This window comes from Aureobasidium melanogenum, assembly GCF_000721775.1.
Source record: "Aureobasidium melanogenum CBS 110374 unplaced genomic scaffold scaffold_5, whole genome shotgun sequence".
NCBI classification, from domain to species: Eukaryota; Fungi; Ascomycota; class Dothideomycetes; order Dothideales; family Saccotheciaceae; genus Aureobasidium; species Aureobasidium melanogenum.
Window position 1 is genome coordinate 961,860 of NW_024470057.1, and position 18,447 is coordinate 980,306.

The 18,447-nt window shown below is 50.9% G+C and overlaps 7 protein-coding genes across 7 annotated transcripts; 4 read left to right on the forward strand and 3 right to left on the reverse strand.

The window, feature by feature from the left end:
- Positions 1 to 1,716: 1,716 nt before the first annotated feature.
- M437DRAFT_64515 (uncharacterized protein) lies at positions 1,717 to 2,887 on the reverse strand (the record flags this gene model as incomplete). The annotated part of the gene is made up of 2 exons (XM_041024437.1): positions 1,717 to 2,070; positions 2,408 to 2,887. 2 exons carry the CDS (start codon positions 2,885 to 2,887, stop codon positions 1,717 to 1,719), a joined length of 834 nt encoding a protein of 277 aa, XP_040881921.1.
- A 1,673-nt stretch (positions 2,888 to 4,560) lies between these two features.
- M437DRAFT_43752 (uncharacterized protein) lies at positions 4,561 to 6,015 on the forward strand (the record flags this gene model as incomplete). Its single annotated transcript, XM_041020800.1, has 2 exons — positions 4,561 to 4,641; positions 4,696 to 6,015. The coding sequence occupies 2 exons, from the start codon at positions 4,561 to 4,563 to the stop codon at positions 6,013 to 6,015; spliced, it is 1,401 nt and encodes a 466-aa protein (XP_040881922.1).
- Positions 6,016 to 7,168: 1,153 nt separating this feature from the next.
- On the reverse strand, positions 7,169 to 8,134 carry M437DRAFT_82886 (Aldo/keto reductase; the record flags this gene model as incomplete). The annotated part of the gene is made up of 1 exon (XM_041027829.1): positions 7,169 to 8,134. One exon carries the CDS (start codon positions 8,132 to 8,134, stop codon positions 7,169 to 7,171), a length of 966 nt encoding a protein of 321 aa, XP_040881923.1.
- Positions 8,135 to 9,481: 1,347 nt separating this feature from the next.
- Positions 9,482 to 10,654, forward strand: M437DRAFT_82887 (nucleotide-diphospho-sugar transferase; the record flags this gene model as incomplete). The annotated part of the gene is made up of 1 exon (XM_041027830.1): positions 9,482 to 10,654. One exon carries the CDS (start codon positions 9,482 to 9,484, stop codon positions 10,652 to 10,654), a length of 1,173 nt encoding a protein of 390 aa, XP_040881924.1.
- A 2,167-nt stretch (positions 10,655 to 12,821) lies between these two features.
- M437DRAFT_43761 (cytochrome P450 monooxygenase-like protein) lies at positions 12,822 to 14,364 on the forward strand (the record flags this gene model as incomplete). Its single annotated transcript, XM_041020803.1, has 3 exons — positions 12,822 to 13,394; positions 13,447 to 14,054; positions 14,106 to 14,364. The coding sequence occupies 3 exons, from the start codon at positions 12,822 to 12,824 to the stop codon at positions 14,362 to 14,364; spliced, it is 1,440 nt and encodes a 479-aa protein (XP_040881925.1).
- A 221-nt stretch (positions 14,365 to 14,585) lies between these two features.
- On the reverse strand, positions 14,586 to 16,290 carry M437DRAFT_73818 (fructosyl amine:oxygen oxidoreductase-like protein; the record flags this gene model as incomplete). The annotated part of the gene is made up of 5 exons (XM_041026110.1): positions 14,586 to 14,697; positions 14,895 to 14,981; positions 15,038 to 15,289; positions 15,336 to 16,139; positions 16,205 to 16,290. The coding sequence occupies 5 exons, from the start codon at positions 16,288 to 16,290 to the stop codon at positions 14,586 to 14,588; spliced, it is 1,341 nt and encodes a 446-aa protein (XP_040881926.1).
- A 370-nt stretch (positions 16,291 to 16,660) lies between these two features.
- M437DRAFT_43756 (C6 transcription factor) lies at positions 16,661 to 18,391 on the forward strand (the record flags this gene model as incomplete). Its single annotated transcript, XM_041020802.1, has 1 exon — positions 16,661 to 18,391. One exon carries the CDS (start codon positions 16,661 to 16,663, stop codon positions 18,389 to 18,391), a length of 1,731 nt encoding a protein of 576 aa, XP_040881927.1.
- Between the last annotated feature and the right edge of the window lie 56 nt (positions 18,392 to 18,447).

An 18,447-nucleotide genomic window follows, 5' to 3' on the forward strand; every position in this document is an offset into this window, starting at 1 on the left:
CTTGCCAGCTGTGGACACGCTCGAAGATGATCATCTATTGGCAAATATCACCGAATCCACACCATCGCGTACGAACGATGTCAAAGTTTTTTTTTGGTGGTTATGTGCCCCATCCGCCAGAGGGATTGTGCGGCACGGAAAGGAGATGGCAACAACAACACAGGCAAGGCGGACAGAGCAGTAATAAGACGCAGGAATGGAGTGAGCGTGTCAATGTACACCAGTCCACATGATCTGATCGAGCAGCAAGATTAGACGGTGGACAAACAACCAGCAAAAAGAGCTCAGACAAGAGTACGAACTTCTGCTCGAATAATGCACTAGCGACGAGCGAGCAAAACGGGCAGCGTCAAGCGTTGATTGGTTTTTTGTATGGACGACTCGCGGCCGCCCTCGGGAGTGAGGGATCTTGACTTCAGGATTCTAGTGGTGACTGGTTTTGCCTTTGAGCTCCTTGTCTGGTGCGCTCCACCACCGCTCCCCGTTGAACCCGTTCCGCTGCTCGTCCGTGCGTGTCTCTGTGCCATCGGATTGGATTGGATTGCATAGAGTCACAGCTGGAAAAATATTTGAATAGTCAAACACAGGCGACAGCGGTAATTCAAAGAAGCCAAGAAAAAGGTTGTCATCATGAGTCGAAAACAAAATAGAGATCGATGGTTGATTTGTCCGACCATTTACCCTGACCCGCACCTTGCTCGCTAACGGTTGCTTTTGATGCACAGCTGTCGCTTCTCTTTGATGACGAATTAGATGATGGAGAGACCTCCTTGTTGCTGCATCTGATCTTACTTTTCACATCACAACTTACGAAACAAGGAGTCACATCATGCGTGTAACATGAATAGCGCACGGGTTTGAATCTCTAGCACAGCTCTGGTCAACGTTCCAAACCGCTTCCAAGAAAAGCATGTGTGCGCGATAGGTCCATCAACCGACCACCGCCGAGGTCATCGTGCGGACGCGTTTCGTGAGGATGGTCTTCGAGATCAATCAAACTCACTCATTTGGAATAGCGTGCCCGACCCCACACATGTTTCCACACGCTGGTGCCCGTCCAGGCTGAGCAAAGACCTGTGCTTTTCGCTAGCCCTTCGGATATACGGTCTTGGGGTTCGCTCATAATCGTTGCTCCTGAGTCGCAATAATATGAGATCCTCGTCGCTCGATATCAGGCATGGGACGCGAAACGGGCGGCATGCTTGTTCTTTGATGATGATGTGGTCCCGCTCCACCTTCGTGGCTTGTCCAACAGACAAGGTCAGTCGTGTCAGCTGCTGTCTCGGACGTTCCGCCGAGTGGGTACAGGGCAAGCATGCTGCAACAAGCGGTACTGCTGATGGTTACTGTGCAGATACTACCTGCAACGATCCGGTGCACTATCCATCCATCGTTCAGACATGCGACTCAGGTTGGGCAGCTGTGAAAATCTAGAAACCTGATCAAGGACATACCTTGATTGCCTACATAGTCCATTTACTCTTCAGGGCTGATGCGACCACTAGTTGTGACTTGCAAACAAGTTGCAACGGCGTGCTGATGTTAGAGCCTGTTGATCCTGATATCGATTATCCAAAGGCAGTCACGCAAGGCGCCTAAAGTTTCGTGCAAGCCGCGCGTGTGTGCGATGCTTGCTTGCTTGCTGGGAGATACTCACGGGCTAAGGGTACACTCTAGCGACGTGATGCAGTCTGGCGAGTAGCCGTTCGATGCTGCTCAAGCCAAGTGGTAGATACTCAGACATGATGCGACGCCTTCGGGTCGAATAAGGACAACGATCGAAACGATATTTGACTCGTCACCGCTTAATAGGCTTTTTGTATTGCTTTGAAGCAGCATGCTTGGTAAGGCAGATGAGAACGAGGTGAAGGTGTGGTCCCGGGAGATGGATCCAGATTCCTCGCTTGGTTGGGAAAGGCAATGATTCGCACTACCAAGCCCTGGCGTGTGGTACAGCCAGCGAACGGTTTGGAGCAAAGTAGAATTGTAACAATAATGATCACTGCACCTGTGCTGTGCCATCTGCACCATGCGTGACAAGACAAAGATAGTGTTCGCTTGCTTGAAGCACTGTGCACCAGGTAAGAAAGCGAATCGAGGCGACCGCAAAACGAGCCACGGCTCACGGCAGTGACGGATGGACAAGCAAGAGCTGTAAATCCTCCTAACTGCGGACGGGTGCCACATCCTCGGCTTTAGAGGACAAATTCCAGAACAGGATGATGTTGCTGCTTACTCGAGACCATCTGTTCAATTTAGACATGGTGGGTCATGAGTAGAAGAAAGGGCGAAAGTCTAACGCCGGCGGCAATAGTCATTTAGGGGGAGAAACGCCAGTGTCATCGGCGTGATACCTATTAAAGTCGACAAGGCACGAGGATTCCAGAAACATGTGTGCATAACACACTGGTCGGACAAGTCGGATATCGTATCGCTTATTAGTTGCAACTTGCCTAGGCTGAGTGTGGGTCGATTGTATGCAAGACGGCGAAGCGCGGGGAGGCTTTGAGATATGCACTGGTCCGATTAAATTAGCTCGCCAGCCGGCAGCAGCAGTTTGGAGTGTCGAGTATATTTTTGCTGGCTGTTGCGCACTGCGCAGGTGGTACCAAGGCCGTGTGAGACGGACGGAGCCAGCCAAGCGTCGTCGTCGGTTTGCGTCGCCAGTCGCAGCTAACGCAACGATGGCTTGGGGACCGTGATTCTTCTTCCTTGCAAGGTTTTCTTCTTCTGTCAGAGGATTTTTTTGATTGCCATTTGCCGGCCCTTTTGTGGCTGCCAAGGTTGGCGTACGGTCTGGCGAATGAAAGGCGGTGCAAGTGTGCCCTTGTCTTTGATCATGATGAGCCAAAACAAATGCTCGAGCCGCACAAGCCGCGGAGGTCATGCACACCCGTGTTCGAGCAGATATACGCCGAATCCTGTATGGGTCGGGAGGGCGAAGGATGGAAGGTCACTACTGACAAGTTGTTGCATACATGGTTTTATCCTTGAACTTAATTTTGACGCGTGAGCGGCGGGACCTGGCACAGCCAATATTTGATTCGGATTATCGATGATGGGATGGATGGATGCGGTCGTTACGTTGCTTGGTCAGGCCGACATCCGTCGGCGCGCATCGCAGCAGCAGCAAGCGACAGCAACTCCGGCAAGGGTGTGTGATGATTGACGGTGGCATCGTATCACAATCTTGACTCCTGCTCGTCTTCGTGTTGATCGGGCCGGACGGGCTTAAGGATGATGGGTCATGGATATGGTAATCTCTCAGCATCCCAGGGGCTACAGACTACAGTACGAGCTACGCAAGCTACGCAAGCTACGCGGGCGCGTGTGTGCGCACCTTTGACGAGACACGACGATGATACAGTAGTTAGGTATAGACGGCCTAATGCGGACTGCCCTGGGATCGGAGGGCACGCAGCCGGCGAGCCCAGCAACTTTGGCTTGATGAATTGCTGGCCAATAATCCAGCATCGGGCGAGCTAGCAGTGCTTGGACCGCGATTGATGTCAACGTTTTGGCCTGACTGACCCTCTTTTTCCCTTTCGCATCTGCGCCTCTTTGCGGTCAAGGTCTTGGGTCCATGTCTGGAACCTACCGACCACTGATTCACACTTCACGCCGGGCAATCCTCATGAACGTTGTGGTTTGCCAGCGCCGCCGGGCTTCCCGCCATGATCATCGGAAGGCTCTTCGTTATTGCTGGCTGCCTGCGTGCATCCGTTATGTACCCTGTGCTGCTGGTGGTGCTTGACGAGCTGGCCTCCACCAACTCCGCAGTGTCATAACCATCATGGAATAACCTTTGGCTTGCTTGGTCAGACTTGCCTTCGTCTTGGTGCCAGATCTGCCGTCCATCGTTGCTGTCATACCTTCTGCCTGTTCTATCCCAACTTACTCTACTGCCTGCCGTCTACATACCTGACCTCACCTTCTCTCACATCTCATCTCGCACTCAACCTCCTTGCTTGACTCTCCACACCTCCCCCACCTGGATAGCACGAGCCTTGACCGTGCCCTGTTGTTTTCTCACGCAACCCTGGGCCATGCAATAATTCTTTGGCTCGTCCTGATCTTGCTCTTGCCCTCCAACTAACACGAATTCTCTCATCTCCATCACACCTCTGCGTCTGCCTCATGCTGTCCATGTATCCGCCGCCAGGCATTCATTTCCGCAACCCTTTTGTCGACTCTTCGGCCTCGACATCTCAATCCCTGGACCATTCACATCACAAGTTCCTTCGCTCTCCTACTGGATCAGCTAAAGTCCCATATCCTTCAACGAGCCCTCTTACACCGCCACCGGACATGCATAGTGTTGCTGCCCATGTGCAGCCTCAGCACAACAGCTACTATGGAGAGAGATCATCTGTTGCTCCCATCAAGTACGAACATCGCAGATACGATCAACCAACAACCTACGACCACAATCAAAGTCAGAGCCAAAACCAAGTACACCTACCGAAGCCTGATGTCAGCGCTGCAAGACCACCGAGTCCTGTCTATCAACCGCACCCTGTACACTTCATCGACCCCCCGAACCAGAAGCGGGATTCTCACATGAGCGCGATCGCTCCCTCGCTCCAGATCCCACGATCAGTAAACAACACCCAAGGGAGTATTGCTGAGTTGGCAGCACAGGTCAGTGAATATTTGTTACTTGGGCGTTTCAGCATGGCCACTGACCAAGATCAGATCACATGTTTGTTCTGGTTCGAGAGCTCTAGCACACTAGACCGGGCTGATGACCCTGCAACGACGTACAACGTGCATTCACTGGTACCCGAGGCAATTCCCACAACAGGCTTCCGCAAGTGGGTGACGACCATTCTCTCGACGACCCAGGTGACACAGAATGTCATCATCCTCGCTCTCCTGTTCGTGTACCGCTTGAAGAAGCTCAATCCGAGTGTCAAAGGAAAGCCTGGCAGCGAGTACCGTCTGCTCACCGTGGCACTCATGCTCGGCAACAAGTTTTTGGACGATAACACATACACAAACAAGACATGGGCCGAGGTTTCGGGCATTTCGGTGGCTGAAGTACACATCATGGAAGTTGAGTTCTTGAGCAACATGAAATATGCTCTGTTTACCTCAGCCGAGGAGTGGGCACAATGGCAGACCAGGCTGGGCCGCTTTGCCAGTTTCTTCGACCGCGCTTCGAGACCCATGCCTCAACTACCACATACCCTTCCTTCGCCGCCGACCTCAAACCACGCCTCGCCTCCCTACTATGGTGCCACTAACCCCGTCACTCAATCTTTCCCTCAGTACCCCTCCTCTCTTGGCCCGCTTCCCGATCTGTCCTCTCAGGTCTCACGGAAGAGAAGCCTCGACAGCTACACTGAGCCACCAGCCAAGCGAGCCGCCCCGGCATACCCTCCACCTGCTCAGAACCAGTCTCAATTTGTTCCAAGGGTCACGCTGCCAAGCCTTGCACTCCCGCAACCTCAATCTCAGTCTTCGCAGCACATGCCGCTTCAACTTCCTCAGCTGCCTCCACTCAATTATTCGCAGCGTCCCGTCAGTCAGGTAACCCAGCCTCCTACTTCGTGGACTCCGGCAACCGCTATCCCACCTGCTGTCTCGCACGCTTCCACACCAGCTGCCATGGCTTCGGTGCCCCAATCTGTCATCCAATCCAGACATCAAAGCCCTTTCCCCACTTCCGCCGCCGCTTCTCCCACCGACGGTCATTTCCAAGCTGCAGGCCAGACTCATGTCTCTCAGTTGTCACCATCCTTCTTCCTGGCTCAACGTAATAGCCCGTATCGCCCGGTTCGTGGTGTATCGACTCTGCTTGTTCCGCCACCTTCTCGGGCCATGCAACAGCCTCAGAATGTGCAGCACGAGCAAATGCATTATCAGCCACTCGGACGTCCTCAGGAGCGTCAACAAGGTCGTCTGCCTTACATCGAAAGCCAGTGGTTCGATCATCCTTCGTCCGCCAACCAGTGGTATTCGCAAACCCAACAGCATCATCTACCTCCACCGCCCTTCTACAACAGAGTCTAGGAACTCAGTCGTTGGCCGAGGTAGATGCCTGATTGCAGTACTTTCGATTCTTCTGTACCATATTCAAGATGCCTACTCATGGTCAATCTTATACTCCCCTTCTTTCTTTATTCTTGTCATGGCTTATGCATTGCATCACACACTCGCATCCAACCCGGCGTTTTAGGGCTGTTCACAGAAAGCGAGCGAGGACGCATTTTTTTCTCTTACAGCATCATGGCGTTTCTGATTTTAGCAATGGGCACGATACCACCTCTTGTTTTTGCTTGTCTGCATTGTACTGGCTGCCCTGGTCGAGGCTATTTAGATGTCGGCATGTGAGTCCTCGTTAGAGAGGACTTGTCATAGAACAATGGCTTCTAAAATAAAACTGTCTTGCCAATCTTTCTTCCATTTTATCCTGTTCTCATTGACTACGACTTACGTGTACTTCCCCGTTGTGCTTAAGCTTTATCTCGAATAGCTAAATCGATGTAAATCGCCATTGCGAGTGATACCACAGGAGAAAATTGGATCGATAATTTAATCCTTAGCACTTGTAGGAGAAAGATGACCATGCAGCCTATACCAAAGTTGAGCTGGAGGATTTGTTCTACCCGTAGTCGACATTCCACATTGTTTACGTAGTATGGTCACTGCAAGCTCCTTCAGTCTGATATGAAGTCGTATATGGTATGTGTGATCTGTTGCGTCGTCGGCAGCACTCGAGATCAAGGCACGTCATCAGAGAAACACAGAGAGTACACAAGAGATCGAGAGATCGAGTTTCAAAGGCTGATCAAGGCACACGTAGCTCCAATGGTCACGAAAGAGGTTGTCGGTGGGCCAACCCTGTCTCACAATTTTTTTTTTTTCTTTTTGAATCATACTCCATCTTGCCCTGCGGGCCCTGTCTCACAGTGTCCATCTTGCAGCAGCCATCTTCCTGGAGTACATTCCTATGCATGATTCAGATCTTCTCTTAGACTCCCCATGATGATTTGGAGCATAGAACTGTTCTTGAACCTATGACTAAGAAAGTATAACTCCTCTGCTTCCATTTTTCAATCACGAAAGGTCGTAACAGCACATGGCGCTACGAATAGTCTGGCCTCCTCTGAATGTGGAAGTAATGTGAGTAGGAACTACATAGCGTGACTCAACTTGGCCTGCACTAAGCCGTCTGGGCCTTCCTCATGCCATCAGCGTTGTCCAGTGGTGCGAATTCTCGAATTTTTTCCCAGTTGGCGTCAATTTTCGCGACAACCTCAGCAGGCAAAGGGCCATGACTTAAACCTTCCAGAGTCTGTTCCAATTGCTCGAGACTGCTTGAACCAACGATGAGTCCGTCGCCGTGTTCAGGTTTCAAGGCGGAGTTGTATTTGACCCAGCGGTAAGCTAGTTCGGCGCGTGAAACACCTGCCTCATTGGCGATCTTCTCCCATTCTACGAGAGAGTCCAGAAGTTGAGGTTTGGCGTACATGTTGGTGTAGAGCGCGCCGATCATCTCCATGCCGAATCTGCCTTTGCCATCAAGGACTTCTTGCTTTGTCTTGGTCAGGAAACCACCAGCCAATGGACTGTAAGCGTAGAAGGAGATGCCCAGTTTGCGGAGGGTGGGCAAAAGCTCAGTATCCTGGCGACGAGCGACGGGCGAGTAGTTGCCTTGGTAGACAGACGGCTTGACAAGGCCGTTCTTCTCGCAGTATTCGTACACAGCCTCAACATCGTTGGCCAAGAAGTTGGAGAGACCGAATCTCTTGAAGATACCGGCTTTGTGGAGTTCGTTGACGGCTTGAAGGACCTCAGCATTGGGCTCACTCTGGGAAGGGGAATGGATGTAGAAGATATCGATGGGTCCCAATATCTTCGAGCTTTCGTGGCCGTTCTTGATGATTAGGTCTGGGGTATTGTTCTGTGGAGCAAAGCCTCCGGGAGTCTTGGTGTCGATGATGAATTGCTCGCCAGCCTGTGCCTGTCCGAGAATCTTCTCAGACTCGCCGTAAAGCTGAGCAGTGTCTACTGTGTCGACACCATGAGCTTTGAGGATCTTAAAAACATCGCGGCAGTCTTCGGCAGTCTTGAAGCTGCGGCCGACAGTAGCTCCGCCAAACACGGTCTTGATCCCTGATCCGGACATTGTGACTGATGCTGTAGATGTGATGGCTGTATTGTTAGTATTGAGAGCGAGCGGTGACTGCGCACCTTTTATGCTTGCGACTGGAGCTGGTGATCTGCATACAGTCTGCAAGCCTTCGCGTCACGGGAGACGCGGAGATATCAATCCTTCCGATGCGAAGCATCATGTATAGTCATCAGCGACAACATGGCTCTTCTACAGCTCCGACGAGAACTCCATTTGTAAGCAAGTGTTAGGAATATCAGAGGCTGAGTCGCGATAGTGTTTGTCAGAATTCCGACAGCGCACGATGAGAGGATATCATATTGCACGGCGGGAGGATTCCTGCCACCGACTGACTTGCTGACATTGCCTAGAACAAGCTCAAGCAGTGTTTGTCGTTGTACAATAGTGAGTTCAAGCACCTTCATCTCTTGATCTGACGATGGTAATACTCGAGGAACAAGCTGTGAACTCATCTGAAAGCTCCACAGCCTCAACCAGATGCCCATATCTATGTATAGAAATGGAAAGCAAAGTCAAAGAAGTATAAGGTTCGATGGCGGTGCCAAGAGCTGAACAGAAGGACCTTTTGGCGGTGGCGTTCGAGACAACAACAACCATGCGAGGCGCACATGTCAGAGGGGGAGATCGAACGTTTGACAGCTTTCAAACTCGTTTCTCTGAACAATCATAACAAATCGAAGTAGTCTTTTCATCAGGAAGCAATGTGTAGCATGCAATGAAACTGCAAGTTGTCACAATTACAAGCAGACTGCGCGATGCTGCACCGGCACACTCGGTGATGGAACTTGGAAGGATGGTGGAGTCAGCCAGGGACAGTTCATGCACACCCACCTTCTTCCCCAACTCCCGTATTGTGACCCTTTGACGATACCTCAGCTGGAAACGTACCGCTGAAGGAGTCGCAATCAGCAAGGAGGGCTCTGTGTAGCCCGTATATCAGCTTGGCAGCTAACTCCTGGCAGGCTGGCATCTGTGACCTTTCCTTATCGGCAGTGCTAACGAGCGCCCCAACGCCTTGCGCAATCAAGACTCGAGATTGAGAGGCTGCCTTTGGTTTAGTATTGGCGATCGTATCGAGGATTGAGACAGCCAACGCTCGTATGTACTCTGGCCGCTATGTCATAATTTGATCCCTCTGCAACCTTGTCCCTTTTTTTCGCCGTTGGTCAATTTCCTTGCAACAAGCCATAATAATCTCTGTTTCCCTCGCATTCCAAACTCGACACTCGTTTATCGACCCGACGCTCGTTCAACCACATTCGCTCAAGTATCTTAAGGAGCCTGCTGCGGCAGCCAAATCGGTACTTTCGCATTCTCGACCTGCTCCGCATAGCAGCCAACATGGCCCAAGAACATCTACTCCCTCCGCCGTCGCCTCTTCCCCAATTCCGCCGCACTCCGACCTTTCGCAATACAAAGACTTTCTGGATCCCGCTCATCACAATCACCGTCTTTCTGTCCGTCTTCTTCACTCCTCTCCCGCGTACGTACGACGAACATCGCGATGCCGTCATCCAGACCATCACAGACACGGCCAAGGATGTCTTGCCTCCGTCACTGTCGCACGACAACTGGCATCCTACCGAACTCGACCAGGTGAAATCCAAATACGCCTTTGCGACCTTCCTCGCTGGAGAAGCCAATCAAGAAGAGAATTGGGAACAAGACCACTACTTCATTGCTACACGCCTCCTCGCATATCAACTGTTACACGCACCAGAGACCTCATCCCGCGACGGATCCATCCCCTTTGTTGTCTTGGTCACTGAGAATGTGTCGGAAGCAAAAAGACAGAGATTGCGCAAGGATGGTGCGGTCGTTGTTCTGGCAGACTTTATCAAGGCCGACTGGGTCAAGACCGAAACAAGCACGTGGCAGGACGTCATGACCAAGCTGCGCTTGTGGGAGTTGACTCAGTTCGAGCGCATCTGTTTCCTCGACGGCGATACTGTTCTGGTCGAGCCTCTTGACGGCATCTTTGCCGATCCGGCCGTTGAGACTCGCGGCACCTTGACCCAACCCGCTGCTATAAAGTCGGACGAAGGAGTTTTGCCTCTCGAGTACAACTTTGCTGGCGTGCCTGAGATGAACCGTGACCATGGTTATCCTCCTACCGATGAGCACCACGACTTCCCCAACATCGCTTACCTCAACGCTGGTTTCTTCGTTTTCAAGCCTTCGAGCGAAGTCTTCGACTACTACATGTCACTGCTCAAGCTAGACGGCCGCTTCGATCCTCAATTCCCAGAGCAAAACCTGCTGAACTATGCACACCGCAAGAATGGCAACATGCCTTGGACTCAGCTTGGCAATGAATGGAACATTCACTATCCCAAGGTTGATGACCTTCTTGGCGGAGTTAAGAGTCTGCACGAAAAGTGGTGGTCGCCCGAGGTCACGGACCTCAAGCCCTATATGGAGAGTTGGCGCTGGAGAATGGAAGGCTATTTCGAGGCCAGAGATCAGATGCTCACAAAGGACTACGAAAAACATGGTCTCAAGCAAGAGTCATGAGGTGTCGGCATCTCGTTATAGAAATCTTGGGTGAGGCGTTACTGGGCTGGGTTTCATTTTGCACTACATCTTGTTTAGAGAGCTGCAGCAAAGCATGGGTACTGATGGTTACAATGGGCTCGGAGCTATGGGGAGCGAGTCATGACATAATTTATGTTTCTACGAAGTCCACGGTGGTTGTTTTGATGCTTTCTCTGCAGCCACTTTATTCTATATCAACTTAATGCTTTTACTTATAGAAGTCGTCTGTCCAGTCCATGCCCGGTTTCAGGAGTGTCAAGAGGTTGTTAGGATCGTCTCGCCGGCTTAGGTGTTTGAACAAGCTTCATCAACGTGTGTACGGATTTCTTTCTGATTTGCTTCGTCCCATGGTCAAGTCGGGATGGCGGTCGATGACTTCTTCCGCCTTCTTCTGTTTTTCTTCGAGTGGTTTGCGAGCCATGGACCGGGATCTGAGTACCCACAGGAGTCCCCCGGTAACGGCAAGGAAGGACAAGAGACCGGCATTTTGACGACTGCCGAGTTAGTGCAATGCAATCTATCGGGGCAGCATCTCGCCTTACATGGGTCCAAGAGCGCCATGAGGTGAGATTGGGCTGGGTCCGGCCATTCTGGATGTGCTTGGTATTTATGGTGAATGATTCAACAGGGCTTAGTGATGCTGGATGAAGATGGTATGTTCTTAGACAGAGGCTGTGAGCGTAGGCATGAGTATATAATCCAGCGCAGGTTCTTCGGCATGAGCTGATGAAGGTGGTGCCTTCCGTCACAACAGCTCAACTTCCATTGCGTTCAGTGGCAGGAACGACGGGCTGAGCTTCAGCATCGTCCATGCACAAAATGACTTGCTCTAAAAGGCTATGGGTTTCCATCACCAAGGAGATTCCGCACATTGTGTCTCCATCGTTGCTGACCGTATTCGTGTCCGGCTATACGTCTAGACAAGGGATCTCATCGCTGACACATCACACGCTTGTTGTGACGATTGCTTCTGCTCCTAGGGCAACCCATGTTTGCTGCGGAGAGCCGAACTCCTGGAAAATGAGGTTGCAATGTCATCCAGAAGCTTGCCATCGAGGGTAGAAGGCAAGGGAAGTCGCTCGGCGGTCAATGGAAACTTCAGCCGAACGCGACCAAGCTGAGCAACCACAACCCCTCATGTTGCATTATCGGCTTGCAGACCTGCGGTGCAAGATCACTGCCCTGGGCATCTTAGATAAATGCAAAAGACCTTCTCCTCACGAGACCATGTTATTAGCGATTGCTTAGGCTCGTATTCAGCTTGCAGGTCGCTTCTGTCAAGGCTTCTGCTGCTGCTGCTCAACCTCGGTCCGCGCGACAAGGATGATCTACGTCCTCTGCTAGGTCACAGCTGATGACAACACGCGTACAGCTGTACAACTACAGGCGGTTAGAATTATGCTCGGATAACTCTGGGCTACATCCTGTTCTGGTCGTCATATCAAAACCCTAGTTGGTTCTCTGTCCTATGGGAGATTTCCAACCACTATACTTCCCGCTCGAAGTGCTTGACCAGAAGCTTAACGACCAATGACATGGGTGTCAGTCGGATTATTTCTGAATAGTCTCTCGTCCTCCCAGCTGATCTATCGTCGACACCTCACCCTCGTATAACGCCTATCTCGCAATTCCCCCACGAATGTCCGAAGGTTATACCGTTTTCTCAGCACCTTTGTCAACCATCCTGCACCTTAGTGTGTACCATGCTACTTGCATACGATAATGAATGCAGATCATCACGGATCTTTCTCATGCCGTGCACTTCCGACAACTTGCTCTTTACGAATCGAGTCGCGTGCTACATAATCTGGTACTTTCATACTCTATCTACGGACTTTCATGGATTTAGCTTTCATATATGCGTGTTGTAGCGATGTGATGCAGGTCCTCGGTTCCTTACTCGCAAGGATGATATCAATGCGAATAGCTCGGCAATCGAATCTCGTGGCCAACAGCTGCGAGGGTGAGTTACGAGGTTACGAGGTAACTGAAGGTGCATGATAAGTAGTCCTGTGCTGTCCCTCCCTCAGGCGAGTCTCATTTGATCTCCACCAGCTGTTCAAACATGATTGCTCTGTCAGGCTCACTCATCCTGCTCGGATTCGGTATAACCATTTTGGTTTGGATTGTACAGGTATTGTTATTTATGTTGGACACGCGACATGGACGTTTGCTAACAAACCAACAACGACAGACTTTGTATATCTCGTTAACATCACCATTAAAGAATGTACCAGGTCCATGGATTAGTCGCTATACCAATTTGCAGCTGAAGTTCGCTGTTACCGGAGGACGTCGCATCTTCTACATCGATGACCTACACAAGAAGTATGGCCCCATTGTGCGTATTTCGCCAAACGAGGTTGCCGTTGCAGACCCAGCCGCATTCAAGCAAATTCATGCTGTCTCGTCCAAGTTCACCAAGGACATATGGTATGAAAAGCTGACCAACTTCCCGCGTCTGAGCGTCTTCACTATGCGCAACCCTCGCGAACACGGTCAGCGTAGGAAGCTCTTTGCTCGTGGTTTTAGCAAGTCATACCTTAGAGAACACTGGGAGCCCACCGTCCGCCAGAAGACATTCCTTGCTGTTGAGAAGATCAAGGTCGATGCCCAAACTGGTGTTGCGGATTTGCTCAAATGGTGGACATTCATGGCTACAGACATCGTTGGTGTCCTTGGCTTTGGCGAATCGTTTGGTATGCTCGAGCTTGGCAAGGTAAGTCAAACGTCGAGCAAAAGTATCTTTAGCATACTGATATGTTGTTCAGAGAACCGAATATATTCGAGTGCTTGAAGCCGCCCTTATTGGCAACGGAATTGGCGCTGAGATGCCTTGGCTCCGAGCCATCGGAAGCCGCATACCTTTCAAGCCCCTCAAAGAGGCTTTCAACTCGAGCTCATACATTCTCGGCTACGGCACCAAAGCTGTCGAGAATGCCCGGAAGGGCGGCCAAGACTCGAATCTGATGGCGACCATCATGGCTGAAGCCGAAAAAGGTGAAGCACACGTCGACGATATGGATGTTCGAACCGAGTCGACCTCGTTGATCTTTGCTGGTTCAGGCACGACTGCCAACACCATGACTTTCCTTTCTTGGGCAGTTCTTTGTCGACCTCAGCTTCGCGCATCCCTAGAGGAGGAAGTCGCCAAACTGAGTGACGACTTCACTGATGCAGACCTTGAGAAGTTGCCCCTTCTCAATGCAGTCATCAACGAGACACTGCGATTGTACTGTGCCGTGCCAGGTAGTCTGCCTCGAGTAGTGCCTGAGGGCGGCGTAACACTCGACGGATACTTTGTTCCTTCCGGCACCACAGTCAGCACCCAAGCATACACCATGCACAGAGATGAGAACCTCTGGCCAAACGCCCAAGAGTAGGTGTTACGATTCACTATTCAATAGTAGCTCGCTAACGATCATCCTAGATTTGACCCCTCTCGGTGGTTTGAGGGCAAGGAGCAGAGTGCAGCAGCAAAGAGCACATTCTGTGCGTTTGGTGCAGGTGCCTACAGCTGTCTCGGCATCAACCTCGCATGGATGGAATTGAGATATGCTACTGCCTTCCTCTTCCGCGAGTGTAAAGGGATGCGTATTGCTCCGAGTATGCCTGCAGATTGTATGGATCTGGAGAATTACTTTGTCATTGTGCCCAAGGGACACAAATGCGAGGTCACTTTGCAGTAGTATAGATGTGCTTTGCAGTAGACATTATGGATGAATGAGCGAGGGTCTCACTCGATTGGATGAGGTACATGCTTCTCTTAGTATAATCTATAGTCGTCAGTTCCAAATTATGTTGTCTGTTCGAATTGCGGTCGTCTAGTTCTCATCTCAGCCATGTATGTTAATCTATCACGTGGCTATAAAATTGCATAGGATCATGATCGAGTAGACCAACTGAGAGCCTAGAGCCTGGCTTCCGCTATCTCGGGTTGAATATTCGTCCATTCTACGATGTCTCCGAAGTTCATCATCCTGTTCGATCCTTCAGGCCCAAATCTATCTTGCAAATCATCCCTTGAAGCAAAGGTGCAGTTAGCAAGATATCAAATGTTGGTTATAAGAACACCACACTTAGCAGAACGAATGTCCTCAGCTCTACGAGACGCCGTCCCGGATGGCGTTTCATTGAAAGACACATTCCAGAGACTGCTCCTGCAGGCTGGAACAGACGCCAGTACTAGTTGTGGTGTTTGTACCTTCGGTCTACGTACCATTTGCGATTTACGGCCGTCTCTGGACGCCAACGGAAGCTATGCTTCATACGAGGTTCTAGTTTGTCCTCCATGGCATCTGTGATACTATGTATAGGGTCAGCTACGCCATCGTCATAGTCAGCCGGTATGAAAGCACTCACAATCCACCGATGACTGGGATGTGACAGAAGCCATGACCTGAGGCACCACATCCAAGCACAAGGCTGGGATACTCAGGATGTTTAGAGATCAAAAAGGCACGGTTGGGAGTATCTGCACACCAACAGATACGTGCAAAGCTAAATGGTCTATCAGCAAGATGTGGCATCGTCTCGCGAAGGAAGCCTCGAGCTCTTTCTTCTGCCTCTTTTGGGATCTGATGCTTTGCGAAAGGCACACTGGATCGTTGAGAGCTGCAAAGGTCAGCTTCCTAGATTGCTAGCGACGGTGAAGGCTTACTTCTGTGGATCAACCGTCCAGTTACAGTAGCCGGGATGTTCATCGCACATCTTTAGCTCACCCTTGTCCTCGTCGGGCTCCATAAAGAAACCTCGTTCGATGTTGAACAGGACTGGCAGATTCTTGTACAGCTGTAACTCCTCCTTTGTCATCTTGATATGGGCTAGAGTCCAGGCTGTGGGTCGCAGTTGGTCCTTCATGTCAAAGATGATTCCTGCGTTTGCACCGGCACAAAGTATGGTACGGTCTGCTCTGTGTTCGACCCCATCTTGTGTCTTAGCTCCTTTTACATCACCGTCCTCGAAGATGAGGCTCTCGACCTTGCCCTTTTCGTCTCCAGTTACAAAGACTGCTCCCAGACGTTCTGCTTCTCTGGCCGCACTCTCCATAGACTTTCTGGCGTGTATCCATCCAGAGCCTTTCTTCATCCACCAGCCCTCCCAGCCAGGAAAGTCTCCGGTGAGAACACCTTTGGGCATAGTTGCATGAAAATCTTCTTTCGTCTTGAGGGGTAGCCATCCTGCATCCTCACTTGGACCGCTGGCAGAGTTCATGTGAGCACGTCCGGCCTCTGAAGTAGCAGCGATGATGCAGCCAGTCTCGTGAAAGTAAGGCCTGAATACAGGATCTTCGAGCCATCCTCTAGTTGCTTCATTGATCAAGGTGTTTGCGACGAAACGTTCGTCCGAGTCGGCGCCAGCAGCAAAAGTGCCCAGCTCGAGAATCTTGTTGACATCGTTGCCAGCGGATATGGGAGACGGTACAGGGTAGGGGTCGAGAAGGGTGACGTGCTTGTATCCTCGTCTAAAAGCACGTCAATACCTATCCATCGTGAATGAGATGCAAGGTAGGCAGAGAACCAACCAGACCTTTTCAGGTGCAAAGCCGTAGAAACTCCCCAAGTCCCTGCACCGACGATCAAGACGGTCGAACTCAAGGAAAGCGGACTAGACATTGTGTGAAGATACTTCGGAGGAAGAGAGAAACGTCAAGGGGCTCAACTGATTCAAACGAGAAGGAACCTACCAGATCATACGCTGCACCTACCTACAATAATGATTTGACGAAAAACACAATGGTATCGAGCTGACCTAAAAGAGAGGGCGGGGAAGTCTCGAGAAGGGGAAGGTCCAAGCCAGCGCTTGGCAGCGGCGTGACTCGCGCTTCCCTCGGCCACGCAACCGCCTATCTTGCCCCAACTTTCCCCAGTCATCACAAGACAAAGCCTGACTTGGACCTTCCTTGGAATTACAATCGCCCTATCGTCCTACCGAATGCGGCACCATCATGTTTGAGGCCCACCTTCTCTAGTTCAGAAACCAGCGATGCCCCGCAAACGCGTGAATCCTCAAGAGCCACCACGAAAACGCAACAGAACTGGTTGCAACAAATGTCGCGCTCGCAAAGTTCGTTGTGACGAGCAGAAACCCGTCTGCGGCCAATGTCGTGCCAAAGGTTTTGATTGCGAGACTAGCATCAAGCTCAAGTGGGAGCAAGACTATGCCAGTGCTGGACGAGCATTTGGTAGAGCTGGCTTGTGGAGCAAGAAGGCTGCCGAGAAAGCAGATGCTTCTTCACCTTGTATCCATGTCACAGAGGATGAAGTATCATGGATTCAAATTCCTCTGATTACTTCGTACAGCTTCGTCAATGCTACGGTAGGAAACGTCGAACAGCTTACCACTTTGGAAAATCTTGCATTGGAAGCTACGCCAGTCTTGGATGTCGTTCGAACCCAGGATAGGGACGACACCTTGAGTACTGCTTCATTGTCACCATGGCTCTCTGCAAGACAGCCTGCCTTTCTACCTCGTCAGCACTCTATACCTTCTGCCTTGCCGATGCTGCCTGATCTCCCTAGCCCGATGCACTCAAATTTACTTTCTTATTACCTGGAAAGAATATGCCCAATCACCGTTCCGAGTTCTGTCAACAAATCACCATTTGCCAATCTCATTCTTCCATTTTCCATCACGTCTTCTCCTGCTGTCTTGGACGCTCTGCTTGCTCTCGCGGCCTGCCATAGATCAAAGAAGGACATCGCTTTTCGTTCAACCTCACTGAGACTGGGAGACAATGTTCTTCGCACGTTGCGTGGAAGACTTGGTACTGAAGACCCCTTGAAAGTTGCCATGGATCCTGAAACACTGGTCATCATGATGATCCTATGTCAGTACGAGATCATTAACGAGTGCGACAAACGCTGGGTCGTCCACTTGAAAGGAGCTCGAGATTTGATCCGAGTCAGAAGAAATGCTCAACTCTATCTAAAAGCCGGACAATCGTCCAATGAGCTTGTCGAATTCTCTGAGAAGTATTTCGCTTTTCAGGATGTCATTGGACGAACGGCATGTGGCGAGGAGCCAATTTTCGGCAGTGACTTTTGGACATCACACGGCGAAGAAACTGATGCCTGGCTTGGCTGCTCTGCTGGCCTTGTTTCCATCTTGTGCCAGATCACTGAGTTGAGTCGCCAACATCGATCAAAGCCAGGCATATGTCTTCTACCTGACTTCCAGTACCAGGCAGCATCGTTAGAGCGCCGACTCTGTAGCCTAAGGCAGAGGGTGTTCGGCGAAGAAGATGATCTACTACAGTTATCTGCTGAACTGAAGAGACTGGCAGCTGAGCTTTATCTGCATTGTGCTCTCAATGGTGCAACTCCAGCGATGCCTCTTGTTGTTGGACATGTACAACAAATCCTCCGTCTTGTCTCAGTCCTCCTCGAGCATGGTGTACTTGCTGGTTTGAGCTGGCCTCTTTTTGTCGCCGCTGTCGAGCTCGATCCTATGGAAGACCTCGAGTGGGCTGAAAGGCAAGATCTACCTGACGAGGTGCCAAACTACGCTAGACCTTTTGTTCTGTATGCTTTGGATCGCTTAGGCGGATCTAATGCCATTGCCAACATAGCCAAGACGAGATCTGTCATCGAAAGAGTATGGCTAATCAGGAGCCATGATGAGATCTCTGACGTGCAAGCGGAAGGACTTGAAAAGGGTCAGAATGACTGGGAACGCTACATTGCTCCGCTGTGTGGTGGCTTGAGCCTTGCTTGAGGACGAGATACAGCGGTGAGTCGGTTTGATCCGGATAATCTTGTGATGTTGAACCG